The 12,226-nt window shown below is 41.0% G+C and overlaps 1 protein-coding gene across 3 annotated transcripts in view; it reads right to left on the bottom strand.

Annotated features, from left to right (window-relative positions):
* The window catches only part of LOC310740902 (roundabout homolog 2-like), a 152,911-nt gene extending 140,982 nt beyond the window's left edge, over positions 1-11,929 (bottom strand). For all 3 annotated transcript variants that reach the window (XM_083568080.1, XM_083568081.1, XM_083568082.1), the window contains exon 1: positions 11,120-11,929. In XM_083568080.1, coding sequence (XP_083424206.1) covers positions 11,120-11,174 — 55 coding nt within the window. In that variant the 5' untranslated portion in view covers positions 11,175-11,929. The remainder of the gene's footprint in view (positions 1-11,119) is intronic.
* Positions 11,930-12,226: the final 297 nt, after the last annotated feature.

Genomic DNA, 12,226 nt, shown 5'->3' with positions numbered 1-12,226 from the left:
CTTCACTCCTCCTGCATCTTTCCTGTGTTAACAACGATTCGAACGCAGGTTGTTTAATTTATTTCAGGACTGTTATTGGTGCTATACAATCTGTAAAAGATCATATTTGACGTCCCATTTCCACATTTTTTTTTTTTGCCTCATCGTCCCCCTGAGGGGTGCCGTATCATTGCTGTCACATTATGTGTTTTGCCTTTGCAGTGTAAAATCCAATAAAAGCTTGTTCACCAAAAAATCATATTTGAATGATCTTGAAAGTTCACTCATAAAAATTTTATTTATATGCCAGAGATTTCACTCATTTACATCCTGCTGGCATGAGAGTAGCAAGACAAAATAAAATGCAAAATAAAACGATGTCTTTGGAAATATGAAAAACCAAAAGATGATTTTGGACCCAGACGACAGGATTGTCAGACATTTCGAGACTATTTTCGTGTTTATATGCAAATAATTGAGATAAATGTATGACATATCGGGTATTCGACTTTTATTAGAAATATAGAAATACATAAGGGCATTGCTCTAAATCGAAAAGAAATGGGTCAACGAAGAAAATCGGAAACTTATTATTAAATAGCATTAAAGGACTACTTCACAATGGACCATATAAAATGTGTTTATATTGAAATGTTTATGATGTGCTTTGCAACGTTGGGTGGTTCTCTATTGCTACTCTTATTGGAAGTCAGTGGGTGTTGCGTGTGGCATCACAAGGAGACATTACTATATCACTTAGAAATGGTGTTTAGTAGTTTAATGGTGCTGACATTTTTAGATCTGATCTGTTTAAGCAGAATAAACAGATGAAGAGGTCAAAGAGCGGGACAAAGAAAAAAGGACTAAAGCGCTGCTGCATCACTATCTTTATGTACCAGGGATGGGAAGATTCACCAATTTGCATAAAGTTAACGATGCATCGAATAAAAAAGTGTGCATCAGATACAAGATGGCATTTGTATCGCGATGCATCGATTTTAACACATTTGCATTGGTTTAAAATGAATAATTTATAAATGTTTATTGAATAATTATTAGTAGATCGCTATACTTTTATTATTAAAAAAATTACCAATAATCTGTGAATAATATTTTATATTTAGATTGATTTATCCTCGCTAAACTGTTTCTCTCAGTACCATTGCTGCTACATGAATATGGCGTTTCACAACACTACGGAGACCTAAAAGTCCCATAGAATAGAGATTAGCATGCAGAGGTAGAGCTGCAACTTCCAGGAGACAAAACAGGAAAAGAACGGCCAGTATTATTTAATCTTTTCTCTTTCTTTTTTTTTGCACTACAAAAGGCATGTGTGTGAAATGGCCATGCGTTAAAAGTCAGAAGGAACTGAAGCAAATTGATGATTTGCTCTCTGTCTAAATCAAAAGAATAAAATCAAACTATATTGAATTGCATCGCATCATATTTTTTCCATTGCATAGTGGAATCGCATTGTGTTGAATCAAATCAAAATTGGACCACACTGCATTGTCAATCGCATCCAGGGGGTGAATCGCATCGACTCGCATTGCATTGGTAGCTGCTTCATGTGTTTCTTTAACGTATCTTATCATTGGCTATGCATCGAAATGCGATTTGCATTGGCTTCATTTATAGAGATGCACACAAGGACTGATATTTTACAGTGCATACATATATTAAAGTTAAAACAAAACTCAATGAATGAAAGAAGTTTTAAGCGTAATCTGGACTATGATAAAGTTAAGGTGATTTATTTTTTATTGTCACATGTACCTTACATCACAGTAAAATTCTTTCTTTGCATATCTAGGCAATGTTTAGCAGCTGGGCTCAGCCATAATACAGCACCCCTGAAGAACAGAGTGTTACGGGCCATGCTTATGGACCCAAAAGCAATTTGGCAATTTGGCCTTTAAACCACCAACCTGTAACCCAGAGTCTTAACCACTGAACAACCAAAACCTTTGATGGCCAAACATTGCAATGCAAGGAGGCTATATCTTCTTCTTCTTCTTCTTTCGGCTGCTCCCATTAGGGGTCGCCACAGCGGATCATCCGTCTCCATACCACCCTGTCCTCTATATCTGCCTCTTTTACACCAACTACCTGCATGTCTTCCCTCACCACATCCATGAACCTCCTCCTTGGCCTTCCTCTTTTCCTCCTACCTGGTGGCTCCATCTTCAGCATTTTTCTACCAATATAATTCATGTCCCTTCTCTGCACATGTCCAAACCATCTCAATCTCGCCTCCCTCACCTTGTCACCAAAACATCCTACATGTGCTGTCCCTCTAATAAACTCATTTCTAATCTTGTCCATCCTCGTCACTCCCAACGAAAACCTCAACATCTTCAGCTCCGCTACCTCCAGCTCCACCTCCTGTTTTTTACTCAATGCCACTGTCTCTAATCCATACAACATCGCAGGTCTCACCACAGTCCTATAAACTTTCCCTTTCATTCTTGCAGATACTCTTCTATCACAAATCACTCCTGTCACTCTTCTCCACCCACTCCACCCTGCCTGCACTCTTTTCTTTACTTCCCTAACACACTCTCCATTACTTTGCACTGTTGACCCCAGGTACCTGAACTCCTCCACCTTCTCCACCTCTTCTCCCTGCAACCGCATCACTCCACTGCCCTCCCTCTCATTCACACACATGTACTCTGTCTTACTCCTACTGACTTTCATTCCCCTTCTCTCCAGCGCATATCTCCACCTTTTCAGGCTCTTCTCAACCTGCTCTCTACTCTCACCACAAATCACAATATCATCTGCAAACATCATAGTCCAGGGAGACTCCTGTCTGACCTCGTCCGTCAACCTGTCCATCACCACTGCAAACAGGAAAGGGCTCAGGGCCGATCCTTGATGCAGTCCAACCTTCACCCTGAACCAGTCTGTCGTACCTACTGCACACTTTACTGCCGTCACACTGTCCTCATACATGTCCTGCACCACCCTCACATACTTCTCTGACACACCTGACTTCCTCATACAATACCACAACTCCTCTCTCGGCACCCTGTCGTACGCTTTCTCTAAATCCACAAATACACAATGCAGCTCCTTCTGTCCTTCTCTATACTTCTCCATCAACATCCTCAAAGCAAATAAGGCATCTGTGGTGCTCTTCCTCGGCATGAAACCATACTGTTGCTCACAGATGGTCACCTCTTCTCTCAGCCTGGCTTCCACTACTCTTTCCCATAACTTCATGGTGTGACTGATCAACTTAATTCCCCTGTAGTTACTGCAGGTCTGCACATCTCCCTTATGCTTAAAGATCGGTACCAGCACACTCCTTCTCCATTCCTCAGGCATCCTCTCCCCTTCCAGAATCCTGTTAAACAATCTGGTTAAAAACTCCACTGCCATCTCTCCTAAACATCTCCACGCTTCTACCGGTATGTCATCTGGTCCAACCGACTTTCCATTCTTCATCCTCTTAATCGCTGCTCTCACTTCCTCCTTACTAATCCTATCTACATCCTGCTTCACCAACTCCACATCCTCCAACCTTCTCTCTCTCAGATTTTCCTCATTCATCAGCTGCTCAAAATACTCCCTCCATCTTCTCAACACACTCTCCTCACTAGTCAACACATTTCCCTCTCCATCCTTTATTGCTCTAACTTGCAGTACATCCTTCCCAGCTCGGTCCCTCTGCTTGGCCAATCGGTATAAATCCTTTTCTCCTTCCTTAGTGTCCAACCTCTTATACAGTTCCTCATATGCCTTTTCCTTGGCTTTCGCCACATCCCTTTTAACCTGCTGCCGCATCTCCTTGTACTCCTGCCTACTCTTCTCATCACTCTGTCGATCCCACTTCTGTTTTGCCAATCTCTTTCCCCTAATGCTCTCCTGCACTTCCTCATTCCACCACCACGTCTCCTTGTCTTGCTTTCTATTTCCAGATGTCACACCAAGTACTTTTCTAGCTGCCTCCCTCATCACTCCTGCAGTAGTTGCCCAATCATCCGGCACCTCTTCACCACCACCAAGCCCCTGTCTGACCTCTTCCCTGAACCTCACACTACACTCTTCCTCCTTCAGTTTCCACCATCTTATTCTTCTTTCAAACCTTACTTTCCTCCTCTTCTTCTTCGCCTCCAAAACCATCCTACAGACCACCATCCGATGCTGTCTAGCTACACTGTCCCCCGCCAACACCTTACAGTCTCCAATCTCCTTCAGGCTGCATCTCCTACACAGAAGATAATCCACCTGTGTGCACCTTCCTCCACTCTTATACGTCACCCTATGATCCTCCTTCTTCTTAAAATACGTGTTCACCACTGCCATTTCCATCCTTTTAGCAAAATCTACCACTATCTGCCCTTCCACATTCCTCTCCTTAAAACCATACCTACCCATCACCTCCTCATCACCTCTGTTCCCTTCACCTACATGCCCATTAAAGTCTGCCCCAATCACCAATCGTTCTTTCCTAGGTACACCATATACCACTTCATCTAATTCACTCCAGAATCTTTCTTTCTCCTCCATCTCACAGCCAACTTGTGGAGCATAGGCACTGATGACATTTATCATCATCCCTTCAACTTCCACCTTCACGATCATCACCCTATCAGAAACTCTCTTCACCTCCACTACACTCTTACTGTACGCTTCCTTCAGAATCACCCCTACACCATTTCTCTTTCCATCCACACCATGATAAAACAGTTTAAACCCACCTCCAATGTTCCTGGCCTTACTCCCTTTCCACTTGGTCTCCTGAACACACAACACATCTACCTTTCTCCTCTCCATCATATCAGCTATCTCTCTCCCTTTACCCGTCATAGTACCAACATTTAAAGTACCAACCCGAACCTCTACTCTCCTACACTGCTCCTTTTCCTGCCGTCTCTGTAGACGCCTTCCTCCTCTCCTTCTCCTCCTTCTCCTCCTTCGGCCAACAGTAGCCCAATTTCCACCGGTACCCTGTCGGCTAACGATACCTGTGGCGGTCGTTGTTAACCCGGGCCTCGACCGATCCGGTATGAAATTCTCATTTATGATCCGCATATTTGATTTGGCACATGTTTTACGCTGGATGCCCTTCCTAACGCAACCCTCCCCATTTACCCGGGCTTGGGACCGGCACTAAGAGTACACTGGCTTGTGCCCCCCTAATGGCAAGGAGGCTATATACATGTTCTAATTATGCTTGAATGTGAATAAGGTGTTGAGATCATGTTACAGTGCAGTGGCTGATAAAAAGTGCAGTCCCACAGCACAATCTTCACAAGAGGAAGCAACAGCTTTGGATAAAATTGAAAACCAGGAATCTTTCCTTGCACTGAATTCTAAAATGCATTTTGGATGCCACTGAATAATTCATATTAGTTATAAATATAGATTTGCAAGTCTTATTTCTTAAGGCTTACAATGAAATACTTAATTGACTGGTTTTATGAGGTTCTATAATATATATATACGGTATATATACACAATAATAAATGCATGAGTGTGCATAGAAATGGTACACACACACATATACTGTGTATAGTGTGCTCTCTCGAGCCAGGCCAGGTGTCCATCATAAACAGGAAAAAAGAAATCAGATCCGATCGTCTAGGCTAGAGAGACTGACAGTGCGAGGTGCATGTTATATTTATGAAATTCCCACAGGAGTGAAGGAGTTCAATCAGCTATTTTATTAAGAGGCTCACTCAAACGCTTTGCTTTCTCCTCGGCTGGAAACAGTGGAAGCCTGCGTGTGCATACAATCACACACTGACGTGTGTAGGATTGTGTTCCGTTAAACGCGTTATTTACATACAAATGAGTGTGTGCTTGTTGGATTACTGCGTGCGATTTTTATTAATAGCATCCCTATTTCGTTTGACAGTTTCTTCAGGTTTACTATCAGACCTGAATCATTTTTCAATATTTAGATTAAATATTGCGCTATGTGAAAATTGATCGTTTGCTCGAGTTGAAGCCTGCATATGACTGAGGCAGGAGACGCCGCGTCGAAGCTCTCACCTACGGTATGCTAATGAGCTCGCTAATAAGAACAGAAATCCTAGCAACACACAACAAGCTAAAACCTCCATCTCGCTCCTGACATGCTTTGGCAGACTGGTAGACTGCATTAAAGATTTAACAGCAGAGCCTTGATATATGAAATTCCATCACTTCTTCAATTTCAGGACCTCATTCTCTAGAATGTCTGCTTAACGGACTGTCTGCAGGCCCATCTGAACAAAGCAATTCCCAGTGTTAAGGACCAAAAGTTAGAAGACTTGGCTCCCTCAATTGCTGAGCTTCTTGCATAAACATGATTGACTGCTCACTCGGACTGCTGTCGGTTCATTACTCCCTTCAGTGCTCCTGTACATATGAGTGCCCAGATTTCATAAGCTTCCATCGACAAAAACACAGACAGAAAACTGAAAAAACGTGTGGTCTTTTACAAATTTTTGAGCATATGCTAGATTTAGATCATTCCCTCAGGAAAGGGGGAAATAAAAGTGAGAAATGTAGGCATGTCCGTCCAGATTGACTGCTAGGGACTGACGCGTTAGAGTGTATTCAGTAATATACACTATATATATATATATATATATATATATATATATATATATATATATATATATATATATATATATATATATATATATATATATATATATACAGTGAGGAAAATAAGTATTTGAACACCCTGCTATTTTGCAAGTTCTCCCACTTAGAAATCATGGAGGGGTCTGAAATTGTCATCGTAGGTGCATGTCCACTGTGAGAGACATAATCTAAAAAAGAAAATCCAGAAATCACAATATATGATTTTTTAACTATTTATTTGTATGATACAGCTGCAAATAAGTATTTGAACACCTGTCTATCAGCTAGAATTCTGACCCTCAAAGACCTGTTAGTCTGCCTTTAAAATGTCCACCTCCACTGCATTTATTATCCTAAATTAGATGCACCTGTTTGAGGTCGTTAGCTGCATAAAGACACCTGTCCACACCATACAATCAGTAAGAATCCAACTACTAACATGGCCAAGACCAAAGAGCTGTCCAAAGACACTAGAGACAAAATTGTACACCCCCACAAGGCTGGAAAGCGCTATGGGGAAATTGCCAAGCAGCTTGGTGAAAAAAAGGTCCACTGTTGGAGCAATCATTAGAGAAATGGAAGAAGCTAAACATGACTGTTAATCGCCCTTGGACTGGGGCTCCATACAAGATCTCACCTCTTGTAGTTCTGGGGTGAGAAATCAGCCCAGAACTACACGGAGGAGCTGGTCAATGACCTGAAAAGAGCTGGGACCACCGTTTCCAAGGTTACTGTTGGTTATACACTAAGACAGCATGGTTTGAAATCATGCATGGCATGGAAGGTTCCCCTGCTTAAACCAGCACATGTCCAGGCACGTCTTAAGTTTGCCAATGACCATTTGGATGATCCAGAGGAGTCATGGGAGAAAGTCATGTGGTCAGATGAGACCAAAATAGAACTTTTGGGTCATAATTCCACTAAACGTGTTTGGAGGAAGAAGAATGATGAGCACCATCCCAAGAACACCATCCCTACTGTGAAGCATGGGGGTGGTAGCATCATGCTTTGGGGGTGTTTTTCTGCACATGGGACAGGGCGACTGCACTGTATTAAGGAGAGGATGACCGGGGCCATGTATTGCGAGATTTGGGACCAAACCTCCTTCCCTCAGTTAGAGCATTGAAGATGGGTCGAGGCTGGGTCTTCCAACATGACAATGACCTGAAGCACACAGCCAGGATAACCAAGGAGTGGCTCTGTAAGAAGCATATCAAGGTTCTGGCATGGCCTAGCCAGTCTCCAGACCTTAACCCAATAGAGAATCTTTGGAGGGAGCTCAAACTCCGTGTTTCTCAGCTACAGGCCAGAAACCTGACTGATCTAGAGAAGATCTGTGTGGAGGAGTGGGCCAAAATCCCTCCCGCAGTGTGTGCAAACCTGGTGAAAAACTACAGGAAACGTTTGACCTCTGTAATTGCAAACAAAGGCTATTGTACCAAATATTAACATTGAACATTCTCAAGTGTTCAAATACTTATTTGCAGCTGTATCATACAAATAAATAGTTAAAAAATCATACATTGTGATTCCTGGATTTTTTTTTTTAGATTATGTCTCTCACAGTGGACATGCACCTACGATGACAATTTCAGACCCCTCCATGATTTCTAAGTGGGAGAACTTGCAAAATAGCAGGGTGTTCAAATACTTATTTTCCTCACTGTGTATATATATATATATATATATATATATATATATATATATATATATATATATATATATATATATATATATATACATTATCTGTACGAAATCTATAAGCAAATGGCGAGGCAGATGGGGAGGATGATGAAATGCACGACCCTTCAACGCCTCGTCAAATCTGACTTTTTTTTGGCTATAAGAATTTCTTCCTAAGTCCAAACACAAGCTAAGGCTCAGCCAGTGTCCTGGCTCTGATGTTCTTCAGAAAATTCAGCAACAGCAGGCGCTGTTCATAACAAGTTCACTTGCTGAGTGGTTTAGGGCACAGTTGTGCCATGTTCCTGATGTCAATTCAATAAATCCACTGTGAGGCCGGAATGCAATTTGGACACTGGGGCTGCAGCTTACAGCACGGAAAGATGAAAGCAATACCGATTATTTACTCAGTGTTACTCTACCGTCGGCCATTAAGCCATGGAGAATGGGATTTGGTGAAGTGCGGAAGCAGTTTCCGCTGCCTCATTCCCTCTACAGCCTACATCTCATTTCCCATTAAGGACAAGACGAATGATAGTGAAGGCTCGGGAATTTCAAAGAATCCACACAGCCAGACACAGGACATTCCTAACAACTGATGATGTCGAATTCAAACCCAACGCAGTCTGCATGGAGATCATATAGTATGGTAAAATGTAGAAAGCAGTTTAATAAAATAAACAAAAAAACTAGGTTTTATTAATAAATTACCTCCTGAAACCACATTGGGCATATTTTACTGAAGTTCTAAACCAATTGGAAGAAAAAAAAAACCTGACCCTGTATCAGCACAGAGTGCAGAGAAAGCACTCAGCATTTTTTTGGGGGAAATTAACCCAATTTATTTGTTTTAAAAAGAAACCAAGCCCACCATCACACACTTCTTTTTTTTAACTCAAACATTTACTTGATAAACACTACAGGTACAAAGACTATACCTTAACATAAACATAGTTTATATATATTTTATATAAATCTAATGCAAAAATCTACCAATCACCACTATTTATAATATTTGCATATTTATAAGGCAACACAACACTGAAATGATGCTTTTTTTATTTAGTATTGACACATAGGTTATTTCTGAGTGAAGCTTGATCTTAATTTTTACTGGTGTAGAAGGATGAGAGAGAAGAAAAAATGTGAATATTACAAAAGGTGTAGCTCTGAGTATACCACCCCAACAACAAGCAATGATTTATTACCTTCTTTTTCTGAGAGTGCAGAAGTGCACCAAGAGCTGAACCTGTGTTATGAAACTGCATTTCACCAATCAATCCACTGACAAATGATATGTTGTGAACACACATGGTTTGACTGACAGAGCGGTTCTTGCACTGAACCGAGGTCATGGCTTGTCTTAAAAGCCTGCCAGACATTATATTCTTTAGATAACTTGTCATCAAACGTGTTCAAGAAACATAAAGAGGAAATCTGGATTGATTCAGGGTCATTTATAGGTCAAATATTTAGTGCTTATGATATATTCACATTGTATTAAAATGTCAATTCAGTGAATTGAAGGTTTGCAGGCAGGGGTGTGGCAGTGTACATTGAGAAGATAATAAACCATATGTACTAGAATTCAGCTAAAAATACATACATTCAAGCGTTTATTTATCTTGGCGGGAATTATAGTGGATATTGAGACTTTCCCGGGACAGGCACGAGACTAAAACACACCACGAATGAGATGCGATCCCATCAATGAGTACTGTGCCCATATTTTCACATCTAGTACCCTACTAACATGGTTTTGAGAGGTGGAAGGAAACTGGAGTAAGAGGAAACCCACACATATAAAACTCCACAGAGACAATGATCCAAGATCAGGGTCGTACCTTGAGCTGTTAGAAGGAACCTCTGTAGCACCCTAAAAAACCCATAGCTCTTAATATACAATTTAATCACCATAAAACCTACCTACCCACAGTGAGCCTACACTTACAAATAAATGCATCAAACTGTATTTTCCTTGTCACTTCCATAGAGTTACTATCAAGTGTACATCATCATAGCACTGTATTAGGTATCTATATACATTTAAACCATAATTAAGTATATTATACCCAGTCCTTGAGGATGTACCTTTAATCACAGAGCTAATTCAAGCTACACCACATGCCACACCATCGGACATATACACGACTACCACATACACTCTGAAGGTACCCTTGAAGGTGCCACCTTAGTACCCACCCCACAGGGGCAATACAGTTATATCCTGTACCGTGATATATCCGGTTTGTTCAGTTAACATAGGGAATTTATGACACTGTTTCAGCCCTTTCTGCAAAGTCAATACCCAGGCTATAAGACTCTTCCAGTAACCTTTTGCAGAAAGTGTTTGGATCGATTGCAGGAGCTAAAAGCTGTGATATCTATATAAAGAATGCCAAGGTTTAGATATAGTTTCCGCTTGGACTCCATATTTTAGACTTCAGTGTCCTCATTGGGTTTGGTGTATAGGTTTAATGAAGAACAGAAAGAGAGTTCAAGTTAATTAATAGAGAATTTGTTCAAATATGTCACTTTTAAAAGCACAGAAATAAACAAAGTTGTCAGGTGGAGTAGCAATAGGATGCAATCTGGCAGGAGTGTTATGAGAAAGATTGATAATCAAATTATTAACCAAAATGTACTGCTATTTATTTATTTATTTATTTAAAGAAAAAATAAAGAAAAATAATCTATAATTGAATTACATGAATAATATGCAGCTGAGTGCAATGGCTTGTGTTATGATGGAGACCTGCATCAGTACCAGAAAAAAAAAGACTTCGCATTGAAACAGTTAGGACAAGTTGAAGGTAGAGTTAATTAATAAATAAGAGACAATTAATGGAATGAAGACATCAGAACCTACCATAGATGTGTGTGTTGAGAAATCCGCACAAAATAATGAACCGCAGGAGCTTCATGGTGACACAGTAGAGCTCATCGCGACCAGGCGCTTCATCAACACAACTTGGTGCAGAAATAAATCTCAGAAGTCGTTTGGCTGCTCTTCAGTCAAAACACTGGACACGAATTTCAGCATCTAGCTCAAAGTTTCTTCACTCCATTTGCACATCAGCGGGTGCACCAATGCACTGATCAATGCATTTTTGGTTTTCTTTCCAAGCAGTCCGTTGCCGTGTGTCAACCTCTCGCCGCGTCCGACTCTGACAGCATCGCATCAGATGTGCATCGCTCTGCACAAATCCACTCCAAAGCTGGTTGTTTAGTTAAACAATGCGGATTCGGACTGGACGTCTCCAAAGATGTCTCCAAATATGTCCGAAAATCTCAGCAATTAAATGCGGCGAATTTGCATTAGAAGGATCGCAGCCTGCCGCCGCGCGAGCGCATGAGTGTGTATATGTGTGCGCGTGTGCCTGAGTATGAGTGTGTGCGTATATATGTGTGTGTGCGCGCGCCCGTGGAGGTGCACATCTGCAGTCTGCAGCCTGAAAGATCAAGTTGGTCCACCTTGATCTTAATTTACTAGTAAAATACACAAAGTCTTTTGCAAAATAAGTATGAATAATTAGTTAATTGATTAATTGATCAATTAAAAAAAAAGTTGATTCCTCGAGCGCATTCGAAATAAGAGACAAGTGTTGAGAACGTGATCTGCGACACGAATAGGAGCTTGATAACTTGACTACAACATGCTATGTTTCTAGTGTAAACCGCTGATGATATTGCTGAAATTAGATAATCGAATCAAAGCCATATGGTGTGTGTGTGTGTGTGTGTGTGTGTGTGTGTGTGTGTGTGTGTGTGTGTGTGTGTGTGTGTGTGTGTGTGTGTGTGTGTGTGTGTGTGTGTTAGGTGCTGTAGTTGGAGAGTGCAGTGTTTTGGCGGCACCTGTCGACGCATAATGCTTTTACCATCATTCCATACCATTGCTATGTGGTCTTCTGGGAAACAGTGTCAAGGCATCAATTCGTAAGTATGGAAAGAAAGAAAGAAGGAAAACCAATCAAAA

Source organism: Silurus aristotelis (assembly GCF_946808225.1).
Source record: "Silurus aristotelis genome assembly, chromosome: 18".
Lineage (NCBI taxonomy): Eukaryota > Metazoa > Chordata > Actinopteri > Siluriformes > Siluridae > Silurus > Silurus aristotelis.
Note: the sequence above shows the minus strand (reverse complement) of the source record. Positions and strands in the feature narration are given on the sequence as shown.